This window comes from Elgaria multicarinata, chromosome 13 (genome assembly GCF_023053635.1).
Source record: "Elgaria multicarinata webbii isolate HBS135686 ecotype San Diego chromosome 13, rElgMul1.1.pri, whole genome shotgun sequence".
Lineage (NCBI taxonomy): Eukaryota > Metazoa > Chordata > Lepidosauria > Squamata > Anguidae > Elgaria > Elgaria multicarinata.
Genome location: NC_086183.1, coordinates 23,421,598 through 23,440,753, shown reverse-complemented (window position 1 = coordinate 23,440,753; position 19,156 = coordinate 23,421,598). Strand labels below are relative to the sequence as shown.

The 19,156-nt window shown below is 46.4% G+C and overlaps 1 protein-coding gene across 2 annotated transcripts in view; it reads left to right on the top strand.

The window, feature by feature from the left end:
- The first annotated feature begins 7,951 nt into the window (after positions 1-7,951).
- GRAMD1A (GRAM domain containing 1A) overlaps positions 7,952-19,156 on the top strand; it is a 50,923-nt gene continuing 39,718 nt past the window's right edge. For both annotated transcript variants that reach the window (XM_063139959.1, XM_063139958.1), the window contains exon 1: positions 7,952-7,963. In XM_063139959.1, coding sequence (XP_062996029.1) covers positions 7,956-7,963 — 8 coding nt within the window. In that variant the 5' untranslated portion in view covers positions 7,952-7,955. The remainder of the gene's footprint in view (positions 7,964-19,156) is intronic.

Sequence of the window (19,156 nt, the reverse complement as noted above, 5' to 3'; positions counted from 1 at the left end):
TATCCATTATCTTACAAACCTCCTCCCCAGCCAATAAAAATCTGTCACTTCTCAATGGGTTTGCTCTTGCATGAACAAGGTTTGTTAGCTTAAGCAATTTTGCTGTGTGCCATATCTTATTAGGTCATTCAATTATCAAGGGAACATTTACGGATTTCCCCTTAGAGGGAATTTATATTTTTTTTGCTGTCCTTAGCATATTTTCCAGTCATTGATGCATTGCTGCTCATAACCTTCAAGACGCACAAGTAAAACTGCAAAAGGACCCAACAATACGCTACCTCAGGTTATGTCTTTAATATGCCAGATAGTTTCCATTCAGGATACTTTCATTTGAAGACAGTTCTGGCAAGTAGATGTGCAAGTAAACCTTTGCTTGTTGGCCTTTAAACCAACCGATCAATTGAGTACATAACTTTTGTGCTTCGATTAGTTTGCCATTAATATGTACTTCCAAGTACTAGGGTAGCCATATGAAAAGGAGGACAGGGCTCCTGCATCTTTTAATATCTCTATTGTGGGGAACCATTTTGGCCGTAGCTAGACCTAAGGTTTATCCCAGGGTTGTCCTGGGGTCAAACCTGTTCATCTAAATGCCACACAGGGCATCCAGCGCTCAGGCAGGGATGAACTCGGGTTGATCCTGGGATAAACCTTAAGTCTAGCTACAGCCTTAGAGAGCTATTGATGCAAAGTACTGCAGGAACCTATGCTTCCAAGTAGCCTATGTTCAGTACTTCTTAAAATTATTATTATTATTATTTATTTATATAGCACCATCAATGTACATGGTGCTGTAAAAGGTTATCAATAAATCCCAACATTTCCATCTTTACATCATTTATTTGCCACCCCATAAAATAAAGTATAGTAAAGCAATAAAATACAGTACTTTGAAGTTGCACCTAAAGAGCAGACACTGAGGTCACTCTTACCCACTGCGGAGAGATGTACTGGATCCCTATTTAATTTATTGTAATTATTTCTAAATGTACATTATACAAATAAATTAGTATACGCAAGCTTTATACTAATCTATACCCTCTTTCGGCCTCCTCCTCCTCCTCCTTCTTCTTCTGTGTATTTTTTTAAAATTTATTTTAATTTTTTTTCCTTCTGTGTATTTTTAAGGGGATGCAACCATGTAGTTGCTCCAAAATTGTACAGTACTATCCTGAACAATCAAGACAAAAAGGATTCCAGTGAACACTTCCCCTCCTCTGCAGTTCCAAGAAAAAAAATATTCACATGAAAGTGTGCAGTGGTTTGCTCTGCTGGTATTTTATACTTATAGTTCTTCCCCACCTCGATCAGGATGGAGAGGCAGGTAAGAATTATTATTATTATTATTATTATTATTATTATTATTATTATTATTATTATGAAAACAAACAAGGTATATGAGCAAAGGAAAGGAAAGGAACCTCTCGTGCAAGCACTTGAGTCATTGCTGACTCCTAGAGGGACGCCTGCTTTCGCTGACGTTTTCTTGGCAGACTTTGGAGCGGGGTGGTTTGCCATTGCCTTCCCCAGTCACAGCTACCTTTCCCCCAGCTAGCTGGGTACTCATTTTACCGACCTTGGAAGGATGGAAGGCTGAGTCGACCTGAGCCAGCTGCCTGAGAACCAGCTTCTGTTGGGATCGAACTCAGGCCGTGGGGAGAGTTTCGGCTGCAGTAACTGCTGCTTACCACTCCGCCACACAGCATGTAAAAATATAATACTTTTTTAAAAAACAAAAAAACACCCAAACAATTTGAATTTTTTTCCTGTCTCTCATTTCTATTTATTTCATTTAGCAATTTCTATTTAAATTTAATTTATTTAAAACATTTCTTGGTCTCCTTTCAGGGCAGAGGCTCTCACAAGGCAGCATACATCAATAAATGTAAATTTATTGTTGTAATAAATTTCTACCCCACCTGTCAGCTTCAACGACCCCCAAAGGGGCTTAAAGTGTGTTCAGTACATTATACATAGGGTGACCCTATGGAAAGGAGGATCAGGCTCCTGTCTCTTTAACAGTTCTGTAGGAAATGGAATTTCAGTGGGTGTCATTGGTATGCTTACAGCACCTGGTGAAATTCCTTCATCACAACAGTTAAAGCTGCAGGAGCTATACTAGAGCGACCAGATACAAAAGTGGGCGGGGAAGAGGGAATTTCACCAGGTGCTGCATGCTTACCAATGACACCTGCTGAAATTCCCTTTTCAATACAACTGTTAAAGATACCGGAACCCTGTCCTCCTTTTCATATGCTCACCCTAATTATACAGTAAAAACATAAACTACCCCAGTAGCGATTTGCGGGTAATTTGCAGTAGATTGGCAAGGGTTTTCAACTCTTGAACAGAAAGTATAAATGCACGTATAAACTACAAGGAATTCCCTGCCACGGCTGACCTTGTGTCAGTCATTTTATCTCCGGGCCTCAGAGTTCCTTGCTGGTAAAGGAGTTGTTTTTCACCAGGATTCTGTGCAGCTCTGTTAGCCAGTTGTAGTGCTGTGTTTGAATCCCTGGCCTAGAGTGACTCAGATGTAGATTTGTACATGTAGGTCACGCACCAGTTTATGGCTCATGAGTTTCAGTAGGTAATTGCCTCCACTTCCGTAGCCAGCATTTTGCAACAGGTGCCTTCTCACCCCACCCCTATTTTTCACCTGCCTTTGGTTAGTCGACTTTGGGGTTCTAGTAAAAACAAACACACAAAGAGATCCTACAAGAGTGAAGTCTGCCCACAGATGTCACAGAGCTCAAAAGTGGGAGCCAGACGAACACTATTCATTACAGCATGGAGGAAAAGCATCTCCACCAGGGTGGGGGACACTCGTGGGCCACCAGTACTAGGGTGACCATATGAAAAGGAGGACAGGGCTCCTGTATCTTTAACAGTAATGTAGAAAAGGGAATTTCAGCAGGTGTCAATTGAAGAGGGTGAAATTCCCTCTTCATCACAACAGTTAAAGCTACACTAGCTATAGTGCAATGACCAGATACAAAAGAGGGCAGGGCTTCTGCAGCTTTAACTGTTGTGATGAAGAGGGAATTTCACCCTCTTCAATTGACACCTGCTGAAATTCCCTTTTCTACATTACTGTTAAAGATACAGGAGCCCTGTCCTCCTTTGCATATGGTCACCCTAACCAGTACCCTCCCTGACTTTTTCTTTTTTTTTTTGCAGCTGTCACTGCTCATCCCCATCCCAAATTTCCTGCTCTGGTGGCAAGAAAGTGATGATTTCGCTTGAAGCCTCCCAGGTGCAATTTTGTTTCTAAACAGGGTGCACTCCACTTTTATTTTCAAGCAAAATCACTGACCATTATTTTTTAATTGCTGCTGCACCCCAAAAATGTTGTGGGGAAACTTGGTAGGGTTGTGGGCATTCATGGGGTCTGGAGGGGGAATGACGCCCCAGGACCATAGGACATTGTTCACTTCTAATCTCAATCAAGCTTGCATTAGCTGCCTGCATGTTTCTAAGCCCAATTCAAGGTGCTCAGGACCACAGTACCCAACTGAGCACCTCTGCTAACATGAACTATGAACTACACTGCATTCAGGATCTAAGGCCCTCCACAGGGTGCCTCCTCCAAGGGAGGCTTGGAAGGCAGCAAGAAGAGACAGGGCCTTCTCCAAGGTGGCTCCTCAAATTATGGGATAATCTCCCCAGTGAGGTCTGCCTGGCACCAACATTGTTGAAGACCTTTCTCTTTTCTCAGGCATTTGGCAGCGTGGGATAGGAGTTATTCAGGGCCTGGATTTATTCTATTGTTGATTGCTTAAAATTGTTTTTAAATATATGTTGTCTCTGTGTACTGTCTGCTTGGTTTTTTTATGTAAATGTTATTTAAAACTTTGTATACTGTAATTTTTAATTGTTTTTAATATCTGTAAACCACCCAGACAGCTTTGACTCTTGGGCGGTATAGAAATGTAATAGATGATGTTGATGATGATGATGATGATGATGATGATAATCAATGTCTGGCAAAATAGGCCTGTCTTTACAATTTGCGCAGCCTTCCCAACGAGTGGCTGAGGATGATGGGAGTTGTAGTTCATCACATTTGGAGGACACCAGGTTGGGGAATGCTGGCCTTGAAGGGTAAAAGAGTGGAAGCCAAATGGGTTTCCCAAGACCAAGAGGCAACTGAGCTTCCAAAACCAAAGGGACGGAGAGTGAGGCCTCTGATCAAGCATGCAGTGGGAGAAGCTGGCCCTTTAAATAGCCCGGCCTCAAACCATTTTCAGTTTTACAGGCAAAAAGAAGCACTTTAAATTGTGCCCAGAACCCTGACAATGTTACAGGCACCTTTGAGTCCAATAAGGGACAATGTTACTTGCTGAATCATATTCCCCATAATGCTCAAGTTCAGATGACACAACCCACAATGAACTGTGGAGCCTTTGGCCCCAGATTCCATATGCAACCCTACTCAGTGTTGTGTCATGCGAACCCAGCAAGTGTGGGTTATGTGGGGGTTAAACAACCCTCGCACAACCCTGAAACAGACCATTGTTTAACACTCGCATAGCTGACACTTGCCAGGTTCACATGAATAGGGGGTTGCATATTCAAAATAGCCATAGCCTTATTGCGGATTAAGTAACCACCCTTATTAAGGGTTAAATAACCCACGGTGGGCTATCATGTCAGCTCCTCAGTGACCTGGTTTGCATAACCCAAGGGTGGTTAATAAACCATGGTGGCTTGTTAACCACTCAGGTTGTTATGATGGCTGAACCCTGGGAAGTTAGTTGGTTGGTTAACAAATCACCCAGAAACTCTACAACAGGCCATGGGTTCTATTCTAGGTGTTTTGTCACTGTGGCTCATTAATCAACCTGTCATTGTGCAAATCAGCCCTGTGGAAAATGTCCAGGGCCCTATTCACATGTGCAAGGAGGGGTGGTGGTTACAGTAACTATGCAAACTACTGCAAGTGAGCCCATCACATGACCAGCAACCACATGGCACCATGTAATTCCCATACCCCCTCTGTAATTACCTGGCAATTTTCCGTATGGTTCAGCTGCACATCTTGGCGCCCTCGGCAGTGTGAATGCGCTCCGTCCATCACATAGCAATGGAAACCATAGAAAAAGTCTGTGGTACCTAGAGCATCACTGGATATGCAGGACACTCTAGGCCACCATCTCTATGGTTGCAGCCTGTAAACCCCCTGGAACCTGTTTTAACCACCAGGGAGCCCACCACATGTAATGGCAAATCACCCCGGGACCCCTTAACCCTGCTGCAGGAGGATGGTTACCTGGGGTGGTTCTGTAACTACCATTGTTGTATTTTTCTCCACCGCCACCACAACACACTAAGCCACCATACTTAGCTCAAAATGCTTAACTATTATGGCTTAGCATGATGTCTGAACAGGCCAGAGGGTGGCTTGTTAACCCTACAGTGTGGCTTATTTTTCTTAAACAAGCCACCTTGAGAACCCATGGTTCCCTGCAGGAAATGTCCTGGGTTCAGACAAACTGCTAACCCATGGTTCAACAAATAACCCACGGGTTCAACAATGAGCCACACTCTGCCACTGAAATGTGGGTTAATGTGATCTCCCCACAAAGAACTTAAGGCCAGCTGTCTGGATGGCTTGGCAACAAATGAGTAACAATTCTACATTTATTGCAGATTTTAGAAATTCCAAAATTTGGAAAGGCTGTCTGCCATCATGAAACGAGTCAGAAAATGTGTGTGTATGTGTGCCTGTGCATATTTCGGAAAATCCACCACTAATTAGACACAACACATAACTGCTTAGGGAGTTGCACACCAACCACTGATCCAGTACCTGTTGCAAAACTTGGCTGTATTTCGTGATTGCAGTGGTGTTATGTCAGCATCTGCTTGCAGGAATATTTTTTGATCAGGGTTGCAGGCCCATACAAGATATCATCTAGACTGAAAGGGAGGCAGTTATGAAACCATGACCTTTTAAAGAAACAATGCCGTTGTGGAATGTCCAAATTCCCTTTTAAGTTTTCAGAGAGAGAGAGAGAGAATGAGAATGAGAATAACAAAAAAAGAGAGAGAGAGAGAGAGAGAGACATCTTCAAAAGTTTGTTTTGGAAAGGTTGATCCTGAATGCTGAAATGTGTTATTGATGTATTTATTTATACAGAACCACAAATTTGCATGGCACTTTAGAGGACAAGTCCCAGCCCTCTGGAGTTTACAATTAAATCTGCCATTGGGGAGATGTAGGAAGGAGAGTGGAATCGACTGGGATAAATAAGGGAATTTATTTCCACTTACTCCTACTTAGTTACAGTGTTCTATGGAGACTTACGGTGCAATCCTATCCATATCTACTCAGAAATCCTTGATTCAATGGGGCTTACTCTCAGGTACTGCTGCAATCCTCAACACACATTTTTTTAAAAAATTATTATTATTTTTATAGATTTTTAACAAATAAAACATTAATAAACAATAAGACAACTTAGGAATACATTGACTACCATCATCAATACCCTACATTTTTAAACATTTTTTTAACAAATAAAACATCCTAAACACACTTTCCTGGGTATAAGCACCATTTCATTTCATTTATTATATTTCTATACTGCCCCATAACTGATGTTCTCTGGGCAGATCACAACTGAACCCCATGTGATTTACTTCTGAGTAAACATGCATCGGATTGCAGTATGTCTAGAACTGCAGCATAAGGAGTTAAAATATAGTCCGGTTCCCATCCATCCCAGCAATGGAGGTGAGTTTGTTCCCAGCACTTAGGAATTGCTGGAGAACATTTCTTTGATTTTGATGGACTGTGAGGATTTTCTAGCTAGAGTCAATGTTGCTTTTGAAATGCATCTGTTAACAATAACTAAATCTTAAGCCTTGCTGGTGAATCTTTAATGATAAGTATTAACTTTCCAAATGCCCGGGGTTGGATCCATACTTTGCCATGTACAGAGTAGACCCAATGAAATCAATGGGTCTACTCTAAGCATGTCTAAGTCTGGATACACCCCAATATTTTTACATCCCGCTCTCTCAGTGTCTCCCTGCCCGACCAGTAAAACAGCAGCAACCTTACTTGGGCGATATAACAGAAGACAAATTCAGATAGAATATTAAAAAATCTCATTTTGAAAAAGCAAAGAGTCAAACGAATCTTTTTTCTTTTTTTTAAACAGCAATCCCTCTCCCTGCCACGTCCAAATTCGATTCCTCTCCGGTTCCAACCATTTAAAAATAAAAATGGACCCGTCTTTCTCCTGAGCTGTGCCTGGAATTCTGATTCCTTTGAAAACGCACGCTTTTGTCTCTTTGACCCCCTCAAGGTCATCCCTCCTTCCCTGTCTTGCTTGATCCTTCCTTACCCCCGTCCCCAAACCTGGGCATTATGGAAGGGACCCAGGAGCCCAGGCTCCGTCCCTAGTCCCCAATCCACTTCCTTCCCCCCACTCCCCGGATCCCTAGTTTCCCTGGGGCTTAAACCGGGAACCCGACGTCTTCCTAAATCCACTTTCTTATGAACCCCATGGGAATCCAGGCTGGCATCCCAATCTACTAGGCCTTTCCTTTCCTCCCCTCCCCTTTTCTTTACGGGGGCGGGGAGGGGATGGAAGGAACCCAGGAGTCCTAGGAGCTTGGTTCGCAGTGCGCCCCCCCTCTCCATTGTGCTCTAGCCCCTCCTCTCCGGCTCGGTTTCTCCGCTGCTGCGCTGCGCGCTGGTGGAGCCGCCGGGTGGGGAGGGGGGGGTGCGTTCAACAAAAGGGGCGGCCGCCGCGGAGGAAGGAGGAGGGAGCCGGGCGGGCGGGCAGGCAGGAGGGAGGGAGGGAGGGAAGCGGGGCCTGTCGCTCCTTCCTCTTCCTCCGCGCGGCACCAGGGCCGCCGGCCGGGACCAGCGCTCGCCTCTCCATCCCGGCCGGGCGGGGAGGGGGGAGCCGCCCGCCTCGCTTGCTCCGCGTCGGGCTATGTTCGAGTAAGGAGAGCGCTGCGCGGGGAGGAGGAAGGCATGGCGCGGTGGGGGGGTGGGGTGATGGTGGTAGGGGGCCGGATAGGGCTGGGGGAGGGGGGGAGTGATACCGGCTGGGTTGGAAGCGGAGATGGAGATGTGGGGGAAGATTTGCGCCCGGAAAGGAGGGCTCTTGTTTGCTCGCTAGCTGGAAGCGTGGCGCGATTCGGAGCGAGCGAGAGAGGGGGGGGGGGGGAGTCCCAAGGCTGTTAAGCCGGGCTGGGAAAAGGACATCGGAGGCATCAGCCTTTGGCGATCGCCCGCGGGGCTTTGCTCTGCCTCCAGCTGTCCTGCGCGTGAAGATTCGGGCTGGTCACTTGTCAGCTGAGAGAGGGATGGATGGAGGATGGACAAAGGAGCTGCCGGAAGGGGGGGTCGGTGGGAGGATGGGGGATGGATGGATGGATGGATGGAAGAGAAGAGGCAGAGAAGGATGGTTACACAGGCATGGTGTGTGTGCGTGTGTGTGGTATCCTTGGAAACGGTTTTTGGGGAGGGCGGGGGGCTGCCGATCCTATTGCAAAAAGAGAGAGGGAGGGAGAAACGCCTTTTACTTGTCTCCCCTAAACTCCGGGAGGGGTTGGTAAGGGCAGCGCGTGTGTATTTGCAGGCTCTTTTGAAAAGTCTGGTTGCGCTGGTGGAGGTTTCAGGCCAGGCCAGCACCCCCCCCCCCCCCGCCATCCATGCCCCGATCTCCCACCCCATCGCTGCAGGTGCGCATTCCCCCGCGCTCAGTGACATCGAGTGTTCACTCGGGGTATCAGCGTGGTCTTTGTAGCGCCATCATCGGGAGAAGCCTTTGTTCCGTGTGCGCGCACGCGTGTCTCCGCGCATGTGTGTGTGTGTATGTGTGTTTGATGAGCAAGGGGGGGGTGTGATTTAAGAATCCTCTTTAGCTTCTCGCTGTCTTAACGGTATTTGATCTGCTGTTCTCCATATCAACATTGGGGCAGTCTACAGGTGCAGGGAGAGCAAAGCTTGTTGCTCCCCCCACTAGGGAGGGTTTCTGATTGTGGGGGATTTGGATTGACAGCTGTTAAAAAGATCTGATCGCAGTGGATCAGGAGCTAAAAACATGTTCATTGGGCGCTGTTGACAGTTTGGTCTGGTGTGTGTAAACTAATGCATGTGCTAGCAGACACATGTGCTTTTGGGAGGCTGGTGTCAGGGTCTCCTGAGATCCATTCTCTACTCTGGGGAGGCATTTGTCAGTGTCTCAGTAAAAGCAACACGCTTGCGAGGTTATCAATTCTTGTCCTTTTAGTAAGGATCTTTTAATTTGAATATAAAAATGTGGAGTGCAAGAAAGTAAAGGGGAAATCCTCAGAGATCTTGGGTGTATTTGTCAAATGTCTAATCTCTGCGCCTGCAGTTAATTGCGTTTTGTGTAGAAGAAATGACTGCGGAGGGGCTTAAACAGCTCAGACAGCCAAATAATCGGTTTTTAAAGTTCCGATCTTATTATTTCAAGATTCTGAAGGCCAGTCTCACGATTTTCAGTATATGAGGATCATGAAAAAAGGGGCAACTGAAATGATCAAGGAGCTGGAGAATCTCAATGCAAGAAGGTTATGACAGCTGGAATTGTTTAGCTTGGAAAAAAGGAAGGTAAAAGGGAGACATGATAGAGGTGTACACTATTATGGATGGTGTGGAGAATGTGGACAGGGAGACATTTTTCTCCCTCTCTCAAAATACTAGAACCCTGGGTCAGCCCATGAAGCTGATTAGTGGGAGATTCAGGACACAGAAAAGGAAGGACTTCTTCACGCAGCGCATAGTTAAACTATGGAATTCATGACCGCAGGATGTAATTATGGCCACCAATTTGGATGGCTTTAAAAGGGAGTTGGATAAATTCCTGGAGGAGAAGGCTATCAATGGCTACTAGTCCTGATAGCTATGTGCTACCTTTTACATCAGAGGCATATAACCAGTTTTTGGGAAACATGGGCGTATCCTGCTTGTGAGTTCCCGGTCGAGAGCTTGTTGGCCACTGTGTGAAAAAAGTGCTGAACTAGATGGACTCTTGGTGTGATCCTGCGTGGCTCTTCTTATTCAGCATCTGAGGTCACCAAATCTTACATTCGGTCTCAAACCAAGTTCCTCAACACATTAATCTCACCACAGGTTAATCCGCATGATCCAGACCACTCAGTGTCACAAGCAGAGAATAGGATATCCAGAGATCCAATAGCTTACTTCAGCAAGTGGGCTAAATTTCACATGTAAAGAGAAGGGGATAAGTACAGCAAAGGGTCTGTATCTAATCTGGTTTGTGGGGTGGGGGGTTGTTGTTTCCTAGTCAATTAGTTAGAGCCACACGACTGGCGTCACGAGTAGGCACGGTTGGGCGCCTGCTGAGGGCCCACACATCCGGCCACTGACAAACACCTTTCCTTTCCATCATTGCAACCTTGCCTCTTGCTTTGGCCCAGACAAGGGTGGTGGTGAGAAGAAGGAGCAGGAGATGCTGCTGCCTACTTGCTCCCTGGCTCTCTGCCTGTCATGAGGAAGAGGAAGAGGACCGATAGCCGCTGGTGACAATGACAGTGAGAAGGTAGACTCCCTGAAGGAGGGCGGCCATTCAGGATTTCTTGCCCAAGGGACCTCAGTCACCCTGAGCATGAAGGCGAATTTAGCCCGTGAGGTTCATTTCCCACATCACAGCGTCCCACATTTTTCTATTCTCGCTGTAGGTATGCAAAGTATTTTCCGTCCCATCTGAAAGTCATTTTGTACGCCTGACAGCACACAGCAGACCGAATCGGAGAGCCTGGAGACAATCTCATTACAGATAAGTCCTGGCTGACCCGTGGGGAGGACTTGTCTTTTCTGTAATGTGTGAAGCAGCCCTGATTTCCACCCAAAGGAAATGGCAGTGCAATACTGATCTGGTCCATTCGACATCCTGTCTCTCATGGCTACTGCCCTCTCTCATGCCCCAGAGACCTCCAGAGGCTCCGGATTAAAACTTCTGAAATATCCTCCATGCCGTGAAGTGGAGGGTGATCTTGCCAGCTATGTGACTCGGTGTGAATCATGTGCCTTTTTGACATAGCCTTCCCCATGAGTAGTTCCCATGCCGCCGGAAGAATGTTTCAGGGCGCACGATCCTATGTATGTTGTAGGACTTTTTTCTGTCTAAGCATGCATAGGATTGCGCCCTAAATGACTCCATGGGCAGAAAGCTAAACATGTATAACTTTTGGAAAGAATCAACACCTCCCTCTTCTGGTTCAGTGCCAATTCCGCAGGAAAGACCCATACAATCAGGCCTCTTACAGGGTTGGGGTATTTACACGTTCTGGTTGGGAGGGAGTTGCTGAGATTAAATGCCTTGCGCAGTTGGGAGAGTATCAAAAGGATCCCTCGGATCCTGGGGCATTTATTCACTCCCTGGGGCATTTATTCACTCCAGGCCTCTGTACCGCAGGATCATAGAATCATAGAATAGCAGAGTTGGAAGGGGCCTACAAGGCCATCGAGTCCAACCCCCTGCTCAATGCAGGAATCCACCCTAAAGCATCCATGACAGATGCTTGTCCAGCTGCCTCTTGAAGGCCTCTAGTGTGGGAGAGCCCACAACCTCCCTAGGTAACTGATTCCATTGTCGCACTGCTCTAACAGTCAGGAAGATTTTCCTGATGTCCAGCTGGAATCTGGAATCCAGGATGCCTTGCTGTGTTGCGTTGCTGCGACAGGAAATGATTGGCGACTCGTGCTGCAGGATCCTTTTGCAGGAGATATTGGAGCGCATTTCTTGGGTCGTGAGCCAGCTTTGTTGGTGCTCCTGAAAATATTGCCACCCAAGTGGCAGCTTGGGGTCACTTGCTTGCACACGGAGGGCTGGCCTGAGTGCAGCAGGGATGTTGAGATTCCCAGTGACAAAGTCTTGAGCACTTCGGTGGGGTCACACTTGTCCCTGTGCCTTCCACGTCTGTGGGTACCGTGTGGGGATGAGCAGTGGATTTGGATTGCAGGAAGCCCCATCTCTCTCCTCCTCCCCCCACCCCCACCCCTCGTGGCATCTGGGTAGCATCCTGACCATCTGTTGTGTGCTGCGAATGTGGTTTTCTGGCTTTGCAACAGACCCGGTCTGAATCTCCAACCTCCCGCCTCCGGGGCTCAGCTGTCGCTCTCTGTTTGTCAAGCCTCTTTTCCTGTAAGGCCTCCGTCTGCTGAAAGCCTGACCGCCTCCTCCCTCCAGACCTCGAGGTCCACATGGTGCGTGGATGGGAGACAAGGCAAGGGGACGCGGTTGCTCAATGCCACACCAAGGTCAGCCCCAGGGAGAGCAGCTCCAGACCATTAGTATTTCATTTAGAAGCGGTGGCTGCAGCCACACAGAGCATGGGGCAGCCTTCTCCAACTGGGTGCCCTCCGGATGTGTTGGACTACACCCCCCATCATTCCCAGCTGACTGGGAATGATGGGAGATGTAGTTCAACACATTAGAGGGTGCCCGGTTGGGGAAAGAGTGGCATGGGAGGATGAAGAAGGCGGAATGCACAGTTCCCTCTCTCAATCCAAGCCTACACCATCACCCTTTTTGTGCTCCGTCCAGTTCTGCAAACAACGCCGCTGCTTTCAACTGTTTGCCGCTGGTGCTTCTCTGAACTCTTTAAGCTTCATCCCACATACCTGCTTCCCACGGATTATCCCCGTAGCGCTAAGCTTTCACAGTTGTTTTTGCTACCAGGCGACAGCGATCCTTTGCATACCGGGAAGTGAGTTTAGGGGGGGAAATGTAAAAAAATCATAAAAAATCAACAGATGACCCAATTCAATTCAAATTTGGTATGCTTAAAGCTCTCCCTAATATCTATTACTGTGCCAATTTTGGTGTCTTTATCTTTAAAGCTTACGCAGATGTAAGCATTTGTTTAAAATCCTGCTCCTGCGCCCCCGTGGCGGCAAGGAAGATACGCTCAACAAGTAGGGGCTAAATACGGCGAATCTTTTTGCTTTGAAGCACAACTAAGGCAGGATGCATGGGAGTACTTCACAATCAAAGCAGATTATAAGGTGGAAAACGTCTTTGCATGCAATTCGCAGTGATTGCACAGTATAACGCTGGTAGGATAAAGCTCTTTCTCTGTCGCTTCCAAGGGCATTGCTAGGTCCTTGGATTCTGAGCCCAGTCTTGCCATGGAAATTATTCCCCCCACCGCACCCCAAGCTTAACTGGCGTGCAAGTGAATTGGGAGCGGGGACATTGCAACATGTGGGGGGAGGTGGGTTGGCCTTTCCTTCCACAGCTGTAACCCCCCTTGAAAATCCCCCCTGCATGGGAATTAAGCAGAGGAAAACACTTTCCATAAGCACCAGTGGACACGCAGGGCTCAGGGGGAACAGATCCAGGTCTCCAGGGAAATAGATTCAGGCCAGGCCTATCACTATCCCATGTCAATTCTCTCTCCCCCCTTTTTTAATGATTTTTTTTTGTACATCAAAGTTGGCATCCCATTTTCTGTCCATAACGAAGCTGAGACTGATACGATATTTTGCTACCGGAGGCAAAGGACAAGATATTCCCATCCCCCAATTCCATGTACAGAAGCACACTGGGTTGGCGGTTCAGTCTTAGTTCAGCAGCACTGGCAACGGGTCAGCGTCCTCCACTGAACCTGAAAGCATCAGGCTGGCTTAGAAGGCGCAAGGTGGACGTGCCGTGTACACAGCGCTGTCTTATCACAGCTTTTTGCTCCTTAGCATCTGCTCCCTGAGCCTTGCTCTGCCTGGTGGTAGACCAGGAGTGCACACAATTATGTATGGTGTTGGAGAATGTGGACTGGGAGACATTTTCTCGCTTTCTCATAATTCTCGAACCCAGTGGGGTCATCCCATGAAGCTTGGGAGATTCAAGACAGATAAAAGGAAAGGCTACAACGCATAGTCAAACTATGGAATTTACTGCCACAAGATGCAGAGGGCCACCAGTTTAAAAGGCGGTTAGACAAATTCCTGGAGAAGGTTGTCAGTGGCTCCTACTCCTTATGGCTATATGCTATCTCCAGTATCAGAGGCCGAATGCCCATATATTTATTTTTATTTATTATTGCATTTATATCCCATCTTTTTTCCTCCAGGCGGCGTACATAATCCTCCTGCTCTCCATTTTATCCTCACAACAACCATGTGAGGTTGGCTGCGCTGGGAGTGACGGGCCCAAAGTCACCTAGTGGGTTTCCATGGCCATGTCGGGACTAGAACCCGGATCTCCCAACTCCCAGTCCAACACTTTAGCCACTACACCACGCTGGCTCTCAAGCAGTTGCTGGGGAACATGGGTGGGAGGTGCTGTTGCACTCATGTCCTGCTTGTTGCCCCCTGATCGACAGCTGGTTGGCCACTGTGTGAACAGAGTGCTAGACTAAGTGGGCCCTCGGTCTGATCCAGCATGGCTCTTATGTTATGCTTTAGGGAGGAAGATGTAGAAGGGATGCCCTGCCCCCCAGGATACGTGCAAACTGTTTACTCTGTATCTGACTTTGTCTGAGAGGCAGTGTTGTATATTATTATTATTATTATTATTATTATTATTATTACTATTATTATTATTATTCATTACATTTATGTACCACCCCATAGCTGAAGCTCTGTAGTAGTTAGAGTGTTGGTCTGGGACTTGGGAGATCTGGGTTTTAGTTCCCACTCAGCCATGAAACTCACTTTTATCCAATCTGTGACTCTCACCCTAACCCACCTCACAGGGTTGTGAGGATAATACAGAGAGGAGGAGGAGGACAATGCGAGCTGCGTTGGGTTCCTTGCGAGAGAAAGAAGAAGGGATATACATGTAATAATAATAATACTAAATATGGTTCCTGTGCAGGGTTTGCCGTGATGAGATGAGGCGATCAGGCATGCATATATGTCTTCTGCTGCCCTGGTCTTGTTTACACTATTGACTAACAAGATCCAATATTGATTGCAGTGTGAATTGTGCCGTTTGGCTGTACAAGGGCAACAAGGAGTTAATTCAGTGGGGCTTCAGTGTGCCTTTGGCCAGAAGCTGACGTGATGTTTCCCTCCAGAGTCTGGGCCTGTGGGTTCCAGAAAAGGCCAAATCGTCTTTCCGCAGAAGAGGCTGCGGGGTCAAACAGTGCAGCTGGCAGAGAGCCATGGGGCCTCCCACAAGCGGCCCAGAACGTGGTTCTTTGAATCAGAAACCAAGGACAAGCAGCGAGCCAAGCAAGGGATTCTTCGGGAAATGTTTTGACAGGCTGAGCTCACATGGTGTGGAGAAACTTTAGGTGTTTCTGTTTTGGGTTCTCAGGCCATCTTCTCCCCTTGGTGGTTCATGCAAGGAAGGAAAAGGCGGGGTTTGTGTCTTCTGCCCATGCTAGGAATCACTGTACATTTAAGATGGGGTGTCATTTTCCTCTGTTGTGTTTATAATTCATTTATTTTTAGGCAGAGTTTTAATTAAGATTTTGATTTTAACCTGTATTGTATTGCTAGCTCCCTTGAGTGCCATTTTTGGGCAGGAAGACGGGTTGGACATTAAACAAAGAAATAAATCTTGAAGTCCTGGAAGATGAAAGCACTTTAATGTGAATATTGAGCATTCGCAGTTGTGTTCAGGTCTGATTCACACGTTGGTGTCATAATGCTTCCCAGTGTCTGGATCTGACCCCACACAGGCAGGATATGGTCTGAAGGTGCATAATAATAATAATTTTATTTATTACCCGCCTCTCCCTCTGGATCAAGGTGGGGAACAACATTAGTACAAGAATACAATATAAATTCAATACATAAAATTAATTAAAAGAGTACACAGCAAGCTTGCCAAAAGCTAAACAAGTTTGGGCCTTGTTAGTGCCTGGATGGGATCCCTGGAGATGCTACTTTGAGCTCTGTGAAGGAAAGGTGAGATTAGTGTCCCAGAGATTTTAGCTGTCTTGGATAGCTAGACAAAATTGGTTATTGCCTCGATTCTGCCCTGCTCACTGAGAGATGGAAGATTCACACAATATTTGGAACCCAACTTGGTTGTGGCCATGGGACTGAGCTTGTGCCCTCTTCAGCCTTTGCTTGGGAGACAGCTGGGAGCTCATCTCTGGTGCTTGAGCCCTTTAGACATGCAGCGGAATGAGGTGGTAGAATCCTAAGGTAGTAAGGAGGGCTGTGTCACTTCACATTGCAGGTGAGGAGTGCGTGTATGTATGTACGTATGTATGTATTATTTTGGTATGCTGTCCTATGTGAATAACAGCAAGTATAAAACTAGCACATCAAGAAGAAAGGTTCTAGCCTGCATGTAGAAAAGCAACATGTTGGAAAGGTTCTAGCATGCTGCTTTTCTACATGCTGGGAATTATGGCAGGCAGGAGAACTAAAAGACATGCTTTCCCCCCATCCCATCTCCCAGTTGATCTACTTCAGCCTATTTTACCACTTTAGGGGGTCTGTGTCACCTGATTTTGCTGTGTGTGTAGGCTAGGCTGTGAAACAGTCTCGATAGATTGAAAACGAGGATAACGAAAAGAAACTAAAATTCAGTATGCTTCTAGGATGTTTGTGTTTTTACGAGTGACTCATGTTTTTCCCATGCTGGATGTTAACAAATTCCGAGTAAGTAGTGGGGCAGAAGAGCAACACGTCCTTCCGTTCTAAGTGTGCCATCTGCTACATTCATGAATATGCAGACGCCAACTATGGCAAATTATATTTGGCTGAAATGTGCAAGCTAGAAGGCATATTTTGGCTCAAAGCTCCTTCGCTTTAGCAAAGTAGCTGTGGCATGTATCTTCAGGCTACGCCTTATTATGTCCTGTGTGGGGTCAGATCCAGACACCAACAAGCATGTGACACTAATAACATGTGAACCAAACCTGAGTGCTCCCAACAATGCTGCATTTTAACTGAAAGTGCTTTTGATTTACAAGAGGTTGAAACCACAATGTGAATGTGTGTGTGTGTGTATAAGCATTTTCACCCTGCTGTTATACAAAAAAACCAGAATGCCCCACTAGAACAACTTAGAAAGATCACTGGCATGACAATGTCTGCCCTCAAGCTTACAATCTAAAAGGCGCCACACAAAAGGGAAAAACCCCAAAGCCAAAAGCCACCAATTCTTAAAGTTGCAAAGTTCTTAGAACAAACAACCGTAATGGAAAACTGTTCAAGGAGAGGAGGAGCGAAAGGCTGCTGGTCTCTCAACAGAGCTGATGGTGGTTTTGCTCCCTTCTCTTTCTCCCAGTTGGGCAGAAGACAGAAGCCCCATTTTTCCCTTCTGTGTTTAAACGATGAAGGTGGAAAAATGGCTTGAGAACCCCAACAGAATCCTAAACGGATGCATCCAGTGGTTTTCACACCATGTAAACGTAGAGCTCAATCAGACAAACGTTTTATTGCACACTCGTTACTGGGCACTCACGGATTTCCCTCTCACATTGTTGTCTTCCTCCCGCGTGCCTCCCAACCCTTCTAGCCTTCTTCGCACGACAAAAACACCCCACCCCCGTAAGTCCGACTTATTTTTAAAGATGAAACTTGCCACTATCTCCTGCTGTGCGCAAGTTGTTTACTTTCTCTTTCAAAAGAGAAAGTAAAAAGGGACAGACAATTGATGGTAAGCAAATGTGATTTCCCCCTGCGTGATGACGCTCAGAATATCCAGTGTTTTTCACACCATGTAAGCTTAGGTGGGGATTTTGCCCTAGATGGGGCAAAATCCCAGGATGATCCCCAGGATCATCCCTCTCTTGCCCCGGGATCCCGCCCTCCCCTTTAGACCCGGTTTTTCTGTGGTCTCATGCGGCCGGGCGGTGCGGTTTGTCCTGGCTCATCGCGATTCCTCGCGAGGAGCCAAGACCTGTGCACAGGGCTCAGTGCTTCTCAGGAGCACTGTGCCCATTGGGGTTGGGGAGCGGGGGAAGTAATTATTATTTTAAAAAATAACTTACCTTTTGTGCATGAGTGTTAGTGCGCTGCTGGCCCTTTAACTGTAAAAAAAATGGCAGGCGCAACGCCTCTCCATCTGAGGTCATCGTGCAAACAGAGGGGGGATCTCGCGATAAAACCTTCGCGACATCTTCACCCCTCCATGGCGGACTAAGAGGTAGGTGTAGCTAAGGCCTCCGCCTCTGAAAACATTCACATCAGAATCCCTTGCTTGGCTTCCTTCTTGAATAGGGTGACCATATGGAAAGGAGGACAGGGCTCCTGTATCTTTAACAGTGAAATTCCCTCTTTATCACACCAGTTAAAGCTGCAGGTGCCCTGCCCTCTTCTAAATCTGGTCACTCTAGTATAGCTCCTGCACCTTTTAACTGCTGTGATGAAGAGGGAATTTCACCAGGTTCCCCATATATACAAATGACACCTGCTGAAATTCCCTTTTCAATACAACTGTTAAAGATACAGGAGCCCTGTCCTCCTTTTCACATGGTCATCCTATTCTTGAACTGGTTTTTCGAATCAAAGTACCAAGTTCTCGATAGCCTGTGCGAACTCTGGATCTCCAATAGCTGTACCATTTGATTGTATTGATGATTGTTTAGCCTTATCTGCGACTAACAGGCTATTTCTGGAAGGAAAAGGTGTGTTCCATAAGCTGAACAATGCGCTGTAAGAAGATGTGTACTGTGACTATATTTTTGTTTGTTCTGAATCTCCCACCATTCAGCTTCATTGAATGATCCCGGGTTGTAGTATTATGAGAGGCAGATAAAAACTTCACTCCACCCACTTTCTCCACACCATGCATCATTTTATACACCTCAATCAGGTCTCCCCTTACTTGTCTTTTCCCCCTAAACTAAATAGCCCTAAATGTTATAACCTTTCCTCATAAGGGAGTTGCTCCCATCCTTCTGATCCTTTCCTAACTCTAAAATAGCCCTTTTGAAGTGTAGTGACCAGACCTGTACATAGTATTCCAATTGTGGTCGCACCATAGATTCGTATAAAGGTATTACGATAGCGGCAGTTTTATTTTCAGTTGTTGCCTAATGATCCTTAGCATGGAATTTGCCTTTTTCCACAGCTGCTGCACAATGAGTCAAATGTCTTTAATGTGCACTATGACCCCCAATAACCACTTCCTGGTCAGTCCGCGCCAGCTCAGACCACATTATGTGAATGTAGGATCTTTTGACCCAGTGTGCGTCACATTACACTTACTTACATAGAACCACTCTTGCA